This window comes from Monodelphis domestica, chromosome 2, assembly GCF_027887165.1.
Source record: "Monodelphis domestica isolate mMonDom1 chromosome 2, mMonDom1.pri, whole genome shotgun sequence".
In the NCBI taxonomy this organism is placed as follows: Eukaryota; Metazoa; Chordata; class Mammalia; order Didelphimorphia; family Didelphidae; genus Monodelphis; species Monodelphis domestica.
In genome coordinates this window covers 165500569-165519056 of record NC_077228.1, presented here as the reverse complement: position 1 = coordinate 165519056, position 18488 = coordinate 165500569, and the positions used below count along the sequence as shown (strand labels likewise).

At 36.4% G+C, this 18488-nt stretch overlaps 1 protein-coding gene across 1 annotated transcript in view; it reads left to right on the top strand.

Moving 5' to 3' along the window:
* The first annotated feature begins 15509 nt into the window (after positions 1-15509).
* LOC100029129 (olfactory receptor 10J5-like) overlaps positions 15510-18488 on the top strand; it is an 85682-nt gene continuing 82703 nt past the window's right edge. The window contains exon 1 of the mRNA XM_056816183.1: positions 15510-16026. Within this exon, the coding sequence (XP_056672161.1) occupies positions 15522-16026 (505 nt within the window). The 5' untranslated portion in view covers positions 15510-15521. The remainder of the gene's footprint in view (positions 16027-18488) is intronic.

Here is an 18488-nt window from a genome sequence, read left to right as displayed (position 1 = left end):
GATCTAGAGATTGTTTTCCATCAGATTTTATTCAATTTATCCTAAATTTCTCCTCTCTAAATTCAATCTCTGAACCTCTTAATTTTAAATTCCTCCAAATTGCCTACATTTTTATTCATATGAGGGTTTTCTTTCTTCTGCTCTTATAATCTTCCAAAGAGGTGAGAAACAAAATTTTAGAACGAAAAATAACTATTTCCCTTAAAGCATCTTGCTTTAACTCTTGCAGAGTTCAGTGCTTCAGTAGATCTTTGATTGCGTCAATCTAATTACTCTTTCCCAGAGAATGAAACACCTTCTTATCAACTATCCAGTGTTCTAGAGAATTTATTATAGACTTTTAAAAATATATTGTCAGCTTATATTCCATATATATTAAACTTTTAAAGTATATTTCTCATTTTCCTGGGATTCTCAAAAATAAGATACTTCTGAATTTTAACCATCCTCATTAAATCTCATGGTCCTGATTGGAACAGAATTTACTTGCCTAATGCATGGCTCTCACTCTGGAAAGGACAATTTTCAGTTAGGGACTCCTTTAAAGAACATTATCAGTTTTCTTCCTCTCCCCTCCTCCCAACTTTCTTTGTGTGCGTGTATTACATATTTGAAATAAAAATGAGGCCCCAATAAATGTAGAGCTCCCCAAAGGGGATTAGACATTTTGTATTGATTAGACATCAACCTTTCACCTTCCCATAAAAATTAAGGCATCATTGTTAAGTCCTAAGGAATGAACATATAGCCCATAGGTCCCCCAAGTTCTAAGTTCACATGGATTGTGTCTAGCCTCAGGGATGAAACAAAAGTATTCTTTATAGCTCATACTGTTCTTATCCAGAGCTCACTCTGCTAAATTTCCAATTCTATTTGTCTGTAGATTTTCATGAATATTAACATCAGGGTCCCATTCTCCTGTATAAAAACATAAGGTAACAAATACATATTGGTTAGTGGACAGTCTTTATTTCATTCCACAGAAAATGCATAAAGAAGAAAAGACTCACAGGAACATAAAAACTGATATAAAAATACATAAAGAATTTACAATAATGTGTAAGTTTCCCTCAGAAAGAAAAAGAATAACATAAACCATGGAACCATGGATTCTAAATTGGAAATGGAAAATGGAAATGGAAAATATTCTAAATTAATCAATTAAATATTTTTTAAAAAATAAAGAAAAAGAAATTAGAGTTGTGAATGAATTGTTTTTGTAAAAATGAAGTTCTGAAAATAAATTGTCATTGTTGAATATTAAAAAAAAAATTCAGGTGAGAGCCTTCCCAGAGAATTCTATACAGTTCTTTTAGAATGTCTACCTTGTTTAAACCCTTCCCCCTCAAGAAGGTAAACACATTTTAGAGTTTCTAGACAGGCAACTATATTTTCCTTAGGACTACAATGTCCAGTTCAATCACAGAAATAGAAAAGGTGCAAGGTGCCGATCTCTCAGCACCCAATATCCTGATTTTGTCTTTTACCTGCAGGAGTCATATAGGTGATACTCTTCTTTCTCTAAGAGTCACACTGCTCAGGAAAAAGATAAAAATTTTAATGAATATATAATTCCTTTGTAAACCAAATGTACTCTTTCAATATTAACTATTATAATGATAATACATTGTTAGAAATTCTCACTCAGGATTACTTGTGAAGTAACCTCTAGGCTGATGATGCTGAAGAAATTTCCCTCCTTTGACTAAGGTAGTTACAGGGATCTAGGAATCTGTAATTCTAGTATTACATTTCCTCAGAAATACACAAGAGGCTGTGAATTAGGTCTGTTGCCCATGAACTTCCTTCTCAGGTAACATGGGAAAGCTTATGTTGGCTTCTACTAGTTGCTTCACAGGAAATTTGTCTAGTCTATCACCATATTTTATTCTTTTATATCTTGGTCTTAGAAAGTTCACTATCAAGAACTTTCTTCTTAGCTGAGTGGGTGAGAAAGCTATAAGAAAGCACTTTTCTAAATCTTGATATTCATTTAAAAATAACTAATTGTTCTTTAACATTTAGGAGAGCATTGCACATATTTTTAATAACTTAAGATAATGCATGCCATCACCACCACCACCACCCTCAACAAATGAATTTAATTATTTTCTCTAAATGAGATGAGAATTTTAAATTGAATGTGTAAAGCAAAAGAATATTAAGGTTGAAGATTTTCAGGCTCTGACTTTATTTTTTAATTAATTTATTTAGTTAATTTAGAACATTATTCCTTGGTTACAAGAATCACATTATTTCCCTTCCTCCCCTACCCCCACCCTTCTGGCAGCCGATGCGCAATTTCACTGGGTATTACATGTGTCCTTAATCAGAACCTATTTCCATGTTGTTGGTGTTTGCATTAGGATGTTCATTTAGAGTCTACATCCCCAGTCATATCTTCTCGACCCATGTATTCAAGCAGTTGTTTTTCTTCTGTGTTTCTACTCCCACAGTTTTGCCTCTGCTTGTGGATAGTGTTTTTTAGATCCCTGCAGATTGTTCAGAGACATTGCATTGACACTAATGGAGAAGTCCATTACGTTCGATTGTACCACAGTGTATCAGTCTCTGTGTACAATGTTTCTCCTGGTTCTGCTCCTCTCACTCTGCATCAATTCCTGGAGGTTGTTCCAGGTCCCATGGAATTCCTCCACTTTATTATTCCTTTGAGCACAATAGTATCCCATCACCAACAGATACCACAATTTCTTTAGCTATTCCCCAATTGAAGGGCATCCCCTCATTTTCCAATTTTTTGCCAGGACAAAGAACACAGGTATGAATATTTTTGTACACGTCTTTTTCCTTATTATCTCTTTGGAGTACAAACCCAGCAGTGCTATGGCTGGGTCAAAGGGCAGACAGTCTTTTAGTGCCCTTTTGGCATAGTTCCAAATTGCCCTCCAGAATAGTTGGATCAATTCACAGCTCCACCAGCAATGCATTAATGTCCAGACTTTGCCACATCCCCTCCAGCATTCATTCCTTTCCTTTACTGTCATGTTAGCAAATCTGCTAGGTGTGAAAACAACCTCAGAGTTGTTTTGATTTGCATCTCTCTGATTATAAGAGATTTAGAACACTTTTTCATGTGCTTATTAATAGTTTTGATTTCTTAAACTGAAAATTGTCAGGCTCTGACTTTAGCTGAATTTTTCAGGTAGAAAAAGAGAGAGGTACTGACACTATTAAATTGCCAGAGTTCATAAGTAGGAAATGTATCTTAATGTTAAACAGTTTTTGCTGTTTTAAAATAACATCTAAGACTTCTGCTTTTTGATATTGTCCAGAAACTAGCATAGTCATTAATGATGCATAGAAAATCATATCCTCTTCAGCTGTATTAAGCAACTATCTACCAAATTTACTAATAATCAGACACTTTCTATGTTTCTGGCCCCAGAACAATAGTTATGGATTTGGGACTGGGGAGATGAAGAAAGATATCCGTTCCCTATCCCTGCTACATTCCAGGAGAAGAGTGCAAGAAAAAAGGTAGAAAAAAGTAAACAAGGTCAGGGTAAGTGGGTCAGCTCACTTCTATAGGTGTTCACTGAAAGGTCACTTTTCAGGCAAGAACTCCAGCCAAGCAAATTGTTTCAAGGGCCCTGAAATCCATTCCCTAAGAGACATGGAGGTTCTCCAAGCCAGTTCATCTCAGTGTAGCCTTAGCCTCTTCAACCTAATCAAGAATTGTTCTTGTCCTCTTAGTGAGGAGAGTGATCTTGTACAAATTCTATAATACAGGCTCTTAATATTTGTTATTTTTCAAGGACAGTCTGGTAGTCTGGAGGGGCCTATATAATGCATTCAAATGAATGAAATAAAAATATATGAGATTATGAAAGAAATTAATTATACTGAAATATATATTTTTATGTAGTAGCATAGGTGCTTCTTCATTAGTTCCTTTAATAACAAGACAATATATTTAAAATACAATCAAGTTAAAGTTAAAATGAAAGTTTAAAATTATTTTGAAAAATATATCAGAAGCATCTAGGTATGATAGTAGAAAGAGCATCAGGCTTAGAGTTGGGAAGACCTCTGTTCAAATTTGGCTTCATAGATACTTCTTCCTAGTTCTCCAACCCTGGGACAGAAGATAAGAGGTTTGTTTGTTTGTTTTTCGTTTGTTTGTTTGTTTGTTTTAAGACAGATCAGTATTCTTAACTTGAGCAAGAGCATTAAACTGTGGGGTGGCCTTTAACAAGACAGGCAACATAGATGTCCTGTTGGACATTGAGTCAATTTTCTTTTGTAATCTAATATACAAATATCTGGTGGTTATTGGTATTTCTAATACTGTGGTTTATTTTCTGCATTGATAATTGAAAGAAATGATAAATTTTAGAGATTCATACAAATAAAGCTTTTTTCCCCATCCAAGTTCATAGGACCCCTTAAATGTATTCTAGGACTTAGAGGTCCTTGGATTGCAGGTTAAAAAACCCTTTCATATAGAAAAAAGAAGTAAACTCACCAAATTCAAGAGGGAGAAGAAATACCTTTATTACATGTTTATCGTTTCTTACCTATAACAATTAATGTATCTAATTAGAGTTACATTGAAGAAAGATGGACTCCATTGTGCCAAATGTATGTCTGGTCAAGGGCTGCAGTCACATGGTATGGACAGAAATGATCAGTGGACAGGAATCCAACCTGTACCCACTGCATTGTGTGCTCACCTCTATCAGAGAACAGATTCTTTGGAATATCATAGCAATAGTAAATCATTTGTAGCAAATCACTGTGAGTGCCAACCTGGTAATCTGTTGTGTTGATTTAGTGAGTCCTCTTCCTTGGCTTAGCTTAACTGCTTGTTTTGTTGGACCAAAGTGGGGAGAATAATAGGATTTCCAAGTTGCTGATCCAGCCATACCAGAAAGAGAGCATATCTCCCCCCCCACACCCAACTATTTGTAGGTACATATGGTGTATTGTTCAGACTTTAGCTTAAAAAGACAGAAAAGAAGACAGATGCCAACACCTCCCATTTGGTCTTTTGGAAATGCCTGTATTTTTGTTTCCAAATGTCATCCAAAGGCTCTCAAGCAGTTCTGTGGCTGCTAAGGCATCTCAGCTTTAAAAAAGGAACCTTGATAAAATAAGATAGTTGCCAAGGGCACAAGAAAAATTGCCCAGAGGACATGATGTGCACAGAGGTAGCCCCAAGATGTACAATGTCTTGGCAAGGGTTTATTTCAGTTACCAACTTTGGCAGGAAATTAGCTTGGAAAGAAAATGGACCAAAAGATAAGGAAGCTTGGATCAGTTTCAGTCATATCTACACAATGCAGACCAATAATGAGATGTGAAAAAACCAGGGTAGCAAGCTCAAATTGCCCAGTCCTGCTGGGAAAAGGGATGCTGGTCTGTGAGGAAGAAGAAGAGCTCATTCTTATGGGTTTATTATGGGTCCAGTGTAGAAAATGCAATGTGTAGAATGGCTAAGAAGGTAATATAGTAGAAACAATAGTGGATGGAGGTATTAGAAGATCTGGTTTTTCATTGTGACTGATTTTGTGACTTGTTAGCCACTCTGAGCCTTAGTTTCTTGACCTTTAAAATGAAGAGCTGAGTTGGACTCAGTGACCTCTAATGCTTCTTCCAGCTCTGTATGGTAAGGCCAAGGGTAGCAGAGAAAGTTTATCCCTCAAAAGTCCACAGGAGTTTCATGTGAGAATGATGGACAGCAGGTGAATGACCCAACTTAGAGAATAGATCACACAGGAACACAAACAGCTGACCAGAAGATTGAGATCTTGGTGAGGTGAGCCAGTGTTTAGGGATTTGGGCAGAAATGAAAATGACAGAATAAAGATTCTTTAGGTTGCTATTTAGCAGATCTGTATTCATGGCAAGAGGAAATGATGGATTGGACCCTGGTGGAATTAATAAAAAGAACATCATTCACTATATATTCTAATTATACTCTATTATATTTTCACATTAGCTAGCATCCTCTGTGATATATAGAATGTATGCATAGCTATATTATCAAATGTTGAAACACATGATTTTTCATTTTTTACATTTTTCCAGATTATATTTCAATGAAATTTTTAACAATGACTTCTTGACATTTTGTGATTCATGTTCTCTCCCTCCTTCTTCCCTTCTTCTCCCCCGAATGGCAAGTAATATAAGTTATACATGTGTTATCATACGATATATATTTCCATGTTTGTCATGTTTTGAAAGAAAATGCATAACACTTAGACCAGAGAAAAATTCACAGAGGAAATAAAGTGAAGAATGTATGCTTTGATCTGCAGTTCAGACTCCATGAGTTCCTTCTATGACAGTGGATAGCCTTTTTCATCCTGATTCTCTTGAAGTTGTCCAGGATCCTTGCACTACTGATAATAGTTACATCATTCACAGCTGATAATTGTACACTAGCATCGTTACTATGTAAAATATTCTTTCAGGACTTTTAGTTTTGAAAGACACATATCAATAGCTTATAGGATCATCTATCTAGAATTAGAAGGGGCCTCAGGGAGCATAATTTTAGCCCTCCTCATTTTTTAGATGAGAAAGCTGAGGCCCAAGAAAGTTAAATGACTTTCCCAAGGTCACATACATAGTAAGCATCAGAAGTTATATTTGAACTTTGGTCCTTGGACTCTATGGCTGGTTTTAGTTTTGTTTTGCTTTTCTCACTGTGCATGCTGACTTCATTTTTCTTGACTACTTATCATATCTTCTTTCCCTGAAGGGGTCATACTATGCTCACATCCATTTATCCCAAAACATTTTTATCTTCCTGGAGTCAAGTTAAATGAAATCAGAGACAATCTTGAAAGAGAATATTCACTGTGAAACTTATAATCTTACCATTTTGTTTGCCTTAGGGAAAGAAGAATACTATGAGGAAATTGTATATATGTATGTATTATATAATCATATGCTATTTTGTATACATTTATACAATTATATATGTATATACAATATACAATTATGTATTATATTATATATACAGATACTTCAGGTTTTGACGAACAGTGTTATAAACATGATTATTTTTGTTATTTTATGGGGAAAGGGTATTAGTTGGCTTTTGTCATAAGTCTCCAGAATATTATCCTGCTCTTCTTCTCCAAATCCCCCTATCAAAAACCAAGCAACCAACAGATTTGGGGAGCTCCAAAGCCTAGCATTGCTTGGCAGTCACCAGAGCCCAGGGATAGCTGTTGATGTTAGATGATATAGAAAGAGAGGCTAATTGTCCTTTTGTTATACGAAAAAAATTAAAGAACTTAATCTTTTTCACGTTGTCATTCCCATTACCCCTGTTTTGCCACTCTTATTGCCCTTTCCCATTTATCTTTCACATAATGAATATTAAACCGGAGCCTCACTCTATATGATTAATCTGTTCAAGGGAAAAAGAAAAGGATCTCAATGTACACTCTCATCATGCACTGTGTCCTGCTTTGTATTAAGCCTCATTTAAAATGGGGATGATGATATTAACATTACCTAACTCAAAAGTTGTTGAAAGACAAGTTCCTCATAAACCTTAAAGTCCTAATCACCTTAGTGCAAGGTAATATGCAAAGCCAGCTTCAGAGGCAGGAATATCTAGGATCAAGTACTACTCTTGACAAATCCTGGCAGTCTGATTCTGGGTAATTCATTTAACCTCTCTTATTCAAACTAGGCAATTCTCTAAGATTATAAATTGCAGAGTAAATGCTAATTTCCTTTGGCAGAGGAATTCCCTTATAAGGATTTAGTCTTAGCAATAAAATCACAGGTCTAGTCCTAAACAATCCCCACCACACACACACACACACACAAAGTTTAATTGTGAGTTATAGAATTAGCTTAGATGTACCTAAAACAAGTTGTACAAAATTGCCGTCAAGTCAACTTTTTTAGGCAAATTCAGTTGCAATGAGAGAAGGGAAGATACCTGGATATTGGTCTTTATGGGAAGAGGTCTCAGAATACTAAAGATGAGGTTACATAATGAGGAGTAATACAAAACTTCACTGGGGAGAAGCTGAAGGAGGAGGGAGAAGTTAAAGAAGGAAAAGAAAGAAAAAGCAAGCCTATTTTATTATTATTGCTTGTTGATTGGTAGACTCAGTTTTGTTGTCAGTGTCCTGGGAAAAGTCCCACTTTGCACAACCTTAGTTATGGCTCTGACGATTCATTGCCATAAAAATAGCATAAATCAAGAGTGACAGGTAGATATTTAACAAATGATTTTTGGAAAAGAAAATGTATGCAAGGCACACTTTTAACAGTTTCTCCATCACTTCCTTAAGTCTCTAGATAACCAATAAAATGATAGACCAAGTTCTGATTTTGTAGGGATTGGCCAATTTTCAAGATATAAAGGATCATTTTGAAAGTTTAAAATCTACTTACTTGGGTTCATGTTTTGGAGTTTTGGTTTTATAAGATCACTCACTTACAAAAATGAACAATAGGGAAATATGTTTTGCATGATAATACATGTATAACCCAGATCAAATCACCTTCCAGCACTGGGAGGGAGGGAGATAAGTTCAAATAAGTTCAAACCCGGGAAAACTTATGTGGAAATTTGCTATTACATGTAATTGGTAAATATATATGTATATGTACATATATATAATATAAAAAGAAAATAAAAGTTAATAATCCATTCTATCCACTCAAGATGAGGTGATTCCAGCATACCCCATTAAAAAATAATGCTTTAGGAAATTGGAATAAGGAGAATTTACAATGGACAAACATGACCTGAGAACGGCTCATGGTACAGTCACATTTGAATTGTGTTCTAAAGCATGAATTGAATTTGAAAGGGATAAAGAAAAAGCAAGGAGAGACTCAAAATTTAGGTTTACAGAGGTAAATTTTACAGGGTTATTATGAAGAAAACAACTCATCATCCTAAAAGTGGGAGAGAAATATAAAGTACTTAGGAGAAAATATTCTTTCCTTAGGAAATTCTGTGCAACAGCTTTTGCCTGATGTATCCTTGGGTTGTTCAATTTCCCCGTCCTTCCCTTTCTTGTTCACATTCCTATTCATCAGTGTTTTATGGGACCTCATGAATTTTCTCATATCAACTAGACCTGCACTGAATGCACTATTCTCCCAAGTTGGATTCAACACACAAACTATAAAGAGGAACTTCATCTTTTCCCAAGGAGTATTGTGATAGAGGAATAATCCAGGGACTTTGAATGACAGAAACTGGAAGAAATTTCCCTTCCTCCAAAGTTGAGAGACTCAGCCTGGCCTCTGAGAGGTTCAGGTTTTTGACCCCTGGTCTTTTTCACAGCAGAGCAAATGTCCAGACCCAGGGTGTCAAAGGAGCTGTGTGAGATCTTGTTAAGCTGATTCTTATTTTTCTCAGGTTTCTGCCACACTTCTTGGTATTTTTGGGATCTTTGAGGAGGGGGGATTTAGTTTAATGCTCAGGATCCAGCCTCAGATAAGACCTCCTTTTCTGCCTCAAGATATATATATAGAGAGAGAGAGAGAAAGAGAGAGAGAGAGAGAGAGAGAGAGAGAGAGAGAGAGAGAGAGAGAGAGAGAGAGAGAGAGAGAGACCAACTGCCTCTCCCCTAGAATCTCCTCTTTCCTCAAGATTCTAAGCCTTCTCAGGTAAATCCTTCTAAATTGTCCTGGATTATTGCATTGCTGCTAGTAGAAAAATCTGTTACATCTGATTATGCCACAATGTATCCATCTCTGTACAATGGAAGTCATCAGGATGGTGAGTGGTGATCTGGGGGAGGGGATTCCACACTGTGTATACTGCTGCCTGGCATAGTGGTGGCAGTGATGGGCCTGTGCAAGGCGTGACAGGCCAATCACAGCCAGCACTGCATCCTCTGCTTTCCCAGAAAGTGGTATACAGATTTGTTCATAGTTTGTTTTTTTTATAGTCTGGCCCTCCAACGATCTGAGGGACAGTGAACTGGCCCCCTGTGTAAAAAGTTTGGAGACCCTTGATATAGACTCTAACCCTTCAGACATCTACCTGTTTTACTCCTGACCATTATTTTCAGAATAAAGATTTGTCATTTATCTTAAATTGATTTCCTTGTGAGTGAAGGAAATAGTTACAGTGGAAGAGGGAGAGAGCTGATTTCTCTTTTTCCCCAAGGGAAAAAGCCATCTACAAAACTAGTTATTAGAGGGGAGTAAAAGCAGAGTTAGTGAAAAGACATTATTTGAAGAAGACTGAAGGGGGCATAATCCATCTCACCCTCCTTCTACCTTCTGGGCATATATCATCAAATCCTTCTCCATAAAACTCAAACCAACCCTCTAATACAATATACAGAATCAAATAATCACCTATTCTTTCTAGCAGGTCTTATCCTTGAACTCTCAAACTTGAGAGCTATAGAATTTGGAGTTATCCTGGTAAAGATCATAGACTTAAAAACTGGAAGGGATCTCAGAAGCTCTTTAGTCCAATTCTCTCATTTTTAATATTTTTAATGGATGAGGAGACTGAGACTCAAGGAGGATAGGTGATGATAAGCATCAAAAGCAGCATTTGAAACCGAAGTGATCTAACTTGAGAACCAGTGATCTTTACTGTAACATAATGACCAAAATTTCTGCCCAGGGAAGACATTCCTTTTCAGACTAGGTTAAGGATCATGTTTCCTAAAGAATTCCAAATCATTTTTCCTCCTCACAGAAAACCCCCTATCTTTGTGTATCTTATAAATAGTTGGCATTTAATCAGTATTTTAATTCCTGACCAACTTCTGCTTTCCCATATTTTCTTCAAATCCTACCTCATCTACCCATTCAATTCACTTGCCATAGGCAGCCTTGTAATTCTTACTAGCTAGAAGTGATCTCTCTCTCCTTCACCTTCCTAAAGCATAAATCTGTACCATTCACTTGGCAATGAATCACCTGCTAGGTTGTGGCATCTCTTTGTTCCTTTGTACTGCCTAAAAAGCTTCTATTTAGCTTGTGGCATCTTCTTATGTTCAACCAGACTGCAGTATCCTTCAGGGCAGGAGTTCACTTGAATGTCTTTGTATCCCCTAAAGCACCTGACATTGTAGGCACTCAAATATAGTTTACCTCCCTTATGACTAGTCACGTTGTGCCAGGTGAACATTTATAGTTATAGCACAAATTTAGAGATGTTAGTGAAACTCCTTCACTGTAATGATTAGAAAATTGAAGCCTGAGAAAGGAAAGTACATTCATTCTCATAGTTTTAGCTGTCATCTCTGTGTATGATTCTCACAATCTCTAGCTCTAATCCTGACCTCTCTTCTGAGTTCCAGATCTGAATATTTAACCTAATAAATTCTGTGCTTTTTTGTTCTTTACTCCTCTTTCCCCACAAACAACTACAATTCTCTTATCTTCTTTCTTCCTTCATTTCCTACAAACCACGTTCCAGATCCTTTTACCACCTTCCCTTTTCTTTGGGCAATCTTAGAAATCAGCTGTGGACAAAGACTAGTTCTGAAAGTGCTCTGTCCTCTTTCCCCATAGCCAAGAGCTTCCCTCCCACTTTCCCTTGGACTGCTCTAGCATGAAAGTAGGTGGGCCCTTTCTTCCCACAGAGTATTCTTTCTTAATACAAGAAGTCATGCCATCCTTGTTCCAGCTTTGGAAATTTTTTTTCCAAGCGTATTACATATAGAGAAATGCTGAAGCCAGCTTAAACTAGCTTGAGAGTGGATTGTTAAATTTTCAGTGTAAGCATTTATATCTATAAAATTGGCAAATATTATTTCAATTGCCTAGACTTAAAAAAAGTGATAGGGAAAAGGCTAACAATGCAATTTAAGATTAAAGGTGTCCAGTGTATTTTTTTTCAGAGAGCTAGTTGTTAAGTATTTAGAAATATATCCCTGATTACACACCATTACACTAATATAGTAGGTAGGCAGAAAAGAAACATTTATTAACTTCTTACTGAAGGGTGTTTCAGGGTATATGGGGTGTTCAAGGAAGACTAATACCTCTGGTGTAAGGGCTTGCCAAGCCCTTTTCAGGACTGCTCTCCTCCTTTGGTGTCCATTTGCCACCCAGATCTCACCAGCTTTTTAGCATGCACATTGGCCACACCCTAGTAAACCACACAGGCCAGGCAGGCAAACATTGTTGAGGTAATCAACAGATCTGAAACCCATAGGCAAGTTAGGAGATTTCTACCCTAGCCATGTGAAGATTTCTCCCAGTGGAAGAAGTGAATGAGAACCATATGTTTTAATGGCCATGAAGGTGGCAGAAATAGGTGTTATGGAATGCTTAGAGCTGGGTTAGACATCAAAGAAGTCAAGGTCATCTGCAGCATCCTAGGCTGTCACCAGTTGTTTTGACTTTTATCTTGCCACACTAGACTTTGATGACCCAAGAAACGAGAGTGAGTCTGACGGCTTTGTGCAATTCTGTCTCACTTAAATCCAATTTGTGTACAAGTCAAAAACCATCACTAGTGATGTCATTTGGGGACTCTTCTAGTACAAAGGAAAACAACCAACCAACTGTGTTCCAGGCACTGTGTAAAGCAATGAGAATATATGTACAAGTAAAGAGAAAGATAATCCCTGCCTTAAAGGAACATTCTATTCCACTAGGGGAAGACAACACAAAAGGGAGCAGGGGCAAAATGGTGAAATTCAGAAAGCCACAAGTAGATCAGGAAGGGAATGAAGTGAGGCAGACCTGGAATCCTATCTAAAAAGGAGGCTACAGTGGTAGGAGACCACAGAAGTGGAGAAATATTCCAGGATGAGAAGACCACAGGTGCTAAAGGAAGGTTCCAGGGTAAGAAAAAAGCAGAGGCATGAAGGTAAAATCTAGAGAAACAAAAGCAGGCCTGGGAGCTTACAGCTCAAAACGGAAAAGAGACAGGGTATACAGCATCTCTCTAGCTAATTTTGTATTGGAGGACCCCTTGTTTAAGCCCTAAACCAGAGTTTTCTAACAAACTACGAATTTATAGAGTTTTAAAGATCATCTAATACAAATATTTTATAATTAAGAAAATGGAGACAATTGGAGATTATTTTTTTTTCAATTTCTTCCTCCTTATTTCAGTTGTATAATTATGCTTCTTGGCCCATACTCCAAGGCTGCCTATTGCTTCAGTTATATGGTCCATTTAATCATTATTCTACTTCCTTGCTGTATCTGTCATTTGTAAATAGACCCACAAAGTCTGTGATCCTATCATAATTTAACTTAATACTTAATAATATTCTCCCAATAGAATAATGTTCTTTTCTCCTATTGCCTTACAAGAAGACCTATTCTTTGGCTACTTCATGGTCAAGGGTTTTCATAACTTCAGGTCAATAGGACTATAAAAATGGTTATCAAATTCGCCAGCAGGTAGCACAGTGTACTGGATGGGGCATGATGGGGCATACTGGATGGAACCTGAAATTAGCAAGACCTGGATCCAAATCTTGTCATGTGACCCTAGAGGAACCATTTAATTTCTCCATTCTTCATTTTCATCTCATTTGTAAAATAAGGGTATTGAACTTGACACATTCCCTTCCAGTTCTCAATCGTTACTACATATTATATACTATATACAATATCTTTGTCAGGCATATTTGTCTCCCCCATACCACAAATTCCAGAGAGAAACTTTTCTTGAAAGGGAACTTATACAATGTCAGAGCTGACAGTTTCCTAGGGTCCATAACATTTATTCTAAATGTACCCAGCTATACATGCAATTTCTTTTCCCCCCAGTTTTTTGGTACCTCAGTTTTCTCATGTGTAAAATGGGATAATAATGCCAGTTGTGTTTACAGCACCTGATTATTGAGAGACTCAAATAAGCTGTGGGTGTATGTCATTTTGCAAACTTTAAAAGCAACATAAATATCAATTGTGATGAAATGATGGTCTTTTTGGAAAAGAATCTCTTCAAGGGACTGTTACACATTGATCATTCATATTTAAGCTCAACATAATTTTTTCCTCCTTTCTTACAGATTTTGATACAAGGAGGAAAGAGTTTTAAGGTATAGGCTAACAATAAAATGAATCTATGACAGCAGGATCTTCTTTGGAAAGGCTAATAGGTATTGACACCTTCCATGAGGTCCTACTCTAGACAATTGTCCCCTGATAAGTTTGTCTTTATTAGGAGATTTGTCAATGACTAGGATATCTTTTAGTTTATTTGTTGCTTATGGACCCATCTAGGAAATTTAAAAAATAAATTCTGTCATACATGCATAATCTATGCATCAGTCAAGTTATTCTTTACCCAGAACTGTGTAGGTAGTCACTGAAGAGAATTTATGCAAAAATCTCAAAACATAACCCCTAATTTTAAGGCATGTGGAGTTTACTTGTAAAAATGTGTAACCATGTGAAAGAGAAGACAACACAAAACAATATAATATTAATACTAAGTTGTAAGAGGAGTCTAGATAAGGGGAAAGGCATCATGCCCTTTAGTGGTAGGGGAAGGCTTTCTGGAAGATCCCAGACTTCATCTGAGAAGGTGGTGCCCACTGTATAAAAGGCACTAGAAAGCAATGTGCTATAAGTGGCAAAGGCAATGGACTAAGAATTCAGAAAATGGGTGCAAAATATTCATCATTTACTAATTGTGTGGCCTTGAGTCTCTTAAAGCTCAAAACCATGTTGAGGTTTTGGAGATAACTCATAGTAGTTGCCAAGAAATTTGTCATATCTACATTTCAGAGCTAGTTAATGCAGTGGATAGAACTATGGACTTGGAATCAGGAAGACCTGAGTTTGAAATGAGCCTAAGACACTTTCCTCAGCTTCTTCATCTGTTAAAAAGAGACAGATTGAACTTCATGACCACTAAACAGCTTTCTAGTTCCAGACCCATGATCCTATGATTTTGCTTCTGCTGTTACCTTGAATAAATTATTAACTGTTCTAAAGCTCACTTTTCTTTTCTAGAAAAGGTGGGGCTCACATTACATAATCCAGGCTCTCTTTCATATCTAACATTTTATACTGTGTGTTCCACATAATAATGCTTTTAAGAAACTTATAGTTTATCAGTGAAAAACACATTTTAAATATAATATATTCCAACAATACTATATTATATAATTCTATTTAATGAATTATATTTTGCCATTGATTAACATGAAGAAATAAAAAATTTGTTTTGCAGTTAATAATAGACAAAATATTCACAATATTGTGAGTTTCAAAAGAAAATCAATTCTATTAAATATATCACAATCCCTGAAATTCTAAGAAAATGATCAACATACTGATTCACATTTAAGTTGATCTGAGATTGAGATATCTCTGAAGTTTTTGAAATTGCATATTTTTTATCAGTCTCAAATAGACATAATACTTATAACTTCATTCTGTTAGCCTTTTATTTTTTATACTCATTTTTAGCACCTGCCAAATTGTTTGAATTTATGGATCTCCTTGGAGATTTTTCTTCTAGGTATCCCTCATGATATCCTGTGCCTTAAAGTCTGTTTTAAAAATGGAATCTACAAATAAACACACTGATTCTCTTTATTGCTTTCAGACGTTAGGATTGCTCAATGCAGAGAAAGAACTACACACAGGTGACTGAATTCACCTTACAGGGATTCTCCAGCTTCCATGAACACCAGATCACACTCTTTGCAATCTTCCTCACTTTGTACATCTTAACTTTAGTCAGCAATGTCATCATTGTGACCATCATCTGCATTGACCGCCACCTCCACACCCCCATGTACTTCTTCCTGAGCATCTTGTCCACTTCTGAGACTGTGTATACATTGGTCATTATCCCACGGATGCTATCCAGCCTTGTAGGACAAAATGAGTCCATCTCTCTAGAAGGCTGTGCCACTCAAATGTTCTTCTTTGCCACCTTGGCTATCAACAACTGCTTCCTGCTCACAGCAATGGGATATGATCGCTATGTAGCCATTTGCAACCCCCTGAGATATATGATAATCATGAATAAAAAAATGTGTGTCCTGTTAGTAGGCGGGGCATGTGCCATTGGTCTGATCATGGCATCTATTCATGTGACATCTATATTCAATTTGCCTTTCTGTGGCACAGAGGTAGCCCATTTCTACTGTGACATACGCCCTGTGATGAAACTTGCCTGTATAGATACAACAATCAATGAGATCATCAGCTTTGTCATTAGCTCATTAGTGATCTTGGTGCCCATGGGTTTAGTCTTTATCTCCTACATCCTCATAATCTCCTCTATTCTTAAGATAGCCTCTGCTGAGGGGAGGAAAAAAACCTTTGCCACTTGTGCTTCCCACCTCACAGTAGTCATTGTCCACTATGGTTGTGCTTCCATTGCCTATCTCAAGCCTAAATCAGAAAATTCAATGGAGCAAGACAGATTACTCTCCATTACTTACACCCTCATCACACCATTGTTGAATCCTGTTGTGTATAGCCTAAGAAACAAGGAAGTCAAGGATGCCCTAAGGCGAGCCATGGGCAAAAAGCTGCCCTAAGCAACTATGTGTTTTATAAGCAGTCTTTAGACCAGTAAAGCTGATGTCCTGACCATAAATATTGTAGACAAAGTATATCAAATATAATTTTCCCTAAATTTATATATGTTCCTAAATTTGTATTATTAAATATTTTGTGTGCATGTGTAAATGCATGTATATATAGACATATGTGTTTGCATATATGTATATATTCCTCACTTTTTAACAAATCCTTATTTGAATACAAAGAATTGTTAAAAAGTGAAGAATTTGAATTGGGTACTTGAAAAGGAATTGGGGGCACTCCTTTCATACTGCTTCTGTATTTCCTTATCTGATTCCTGGTAATCCTAGATTCCCCCTTGTATCCTCTAGTTTTGAAAGGATGCTTTTTTTTCTCCTTAGTTCACCTGAAGAGAGAGGTTGTAGTTCTCCAAAAGAACTTAAGTGGCACTATATGAAAACAGGCACATTTTAAAAAACAATATAGCATAGATTAGTCATATTAAGAACCTAAAAATATTACCTGAAAATATTCATTATCTAGCCATGAAGATGGTACAGCTCCCAAGGCTTAGCCTCAACATGTAATCAGGTATCTCACTACCTTAGGATAAGACCCTTTATTTTATTGTCCATGTCAGAACTCAAAGCCAACCTGTCTCTCCCAATTCCTAATCAAAAGGACTGGAAGAACTGCCACTGCAGAAGCTTTGGGGGAAAAGCTAGTAAAGAAAATATTTAGTTATGACTGATTTTGGTCCCAGGTGAGAAATGTATGCCCCATTCCAACATGGCACCATTTGTTTATTTTTATTTATTTATGATTATAATATTTCTTTGCCTTAGACACTTATGCCTTCAGAATTTTCCTTTGTCCTACCCATCCCTCATTCCTTCCCCCTTAACTAATTGGATATTTATCCTTCATCTGTTGCCACAGATCCTAGAGACAGAAGCAAAAGTAGCTGCAGAGACAGTTTCTTGATGGTCCACCCAAGTTCTGATCCCCAAACATAACATTAGAAAGAGCCTCTTAGCCTTTACAACTAAAAACAATGTTCTGAGTAGCAAAACTCTTCCATTCATTACTCCTTACTCTTTTCTTTGTGCTGCCCAGGTGATAAAGTATCTATCATTTCATAAAAGGAGATGATATTTTTAAAGTGCTTTATAAACTCTTAAGGTCTATTATTAACAATAACTACTACTATTATTATAATTTATCTCATATAATAACAATGTTTAAATATCACTTTAAGATTTGCAAGTACTTTACATATGTTATCTCATTTCATCTTCAAACCAACCTTTTGTGGGGGGGGAGGAGAAGAGGTACTCCACATAACTGAATTTTCCATATAACAAGTTTCAGAATAATTAAATTATATCTCTTTGCATTGTAAAACTGTTATCATTTTAACTGTTCTTGATTGAAATTTCTCTGTTATATAAATTCCCTATCTGGCCTTCTTAAGCAGAATGTAATCAGATCTTATACTTATGTAATTTATGTTCCTAGAAAAAAGTTACCCTAATTCAAACTAATTTAAGTTTAATCTGAATCCTCTACACAAAGATAATGTATAGTCATGTAGATGGTCACATTCATGACCAAAGGCTTCATTGACAGTGTTTTATACTAAGACTAGAAGCACCTTATTTATTCAACTATAATATATTTGTAGCATGTGAAGATTTCTAACGTGCATGCAAATTGATTTGAGGGAGAGACTCAGCAACTAACCACAATAAATTTTACTTGATAGGCTATACTGTTGTCAGAATGATATCCTGCACTGACTAGTCTGCTCAAAACCCTTCAAAAGTTTCCCATTAAGTAATCTTCAAATCCCTTTGTGTAGTATTCAAGCTTCTCCACAACACAGTGTTACCTTCTTTCCATTCTTGTAGTGTACTTTATAATTCTCTAGACCAATTGGGAAACTCACTTTCCCCCATAATACTCACCAATAAAGCATCTCCATGCCAATACTAATGTCATTCTTCATGCCTGGAATCAACTCTTTTCCACTCCCAACTCCTCAACTCACT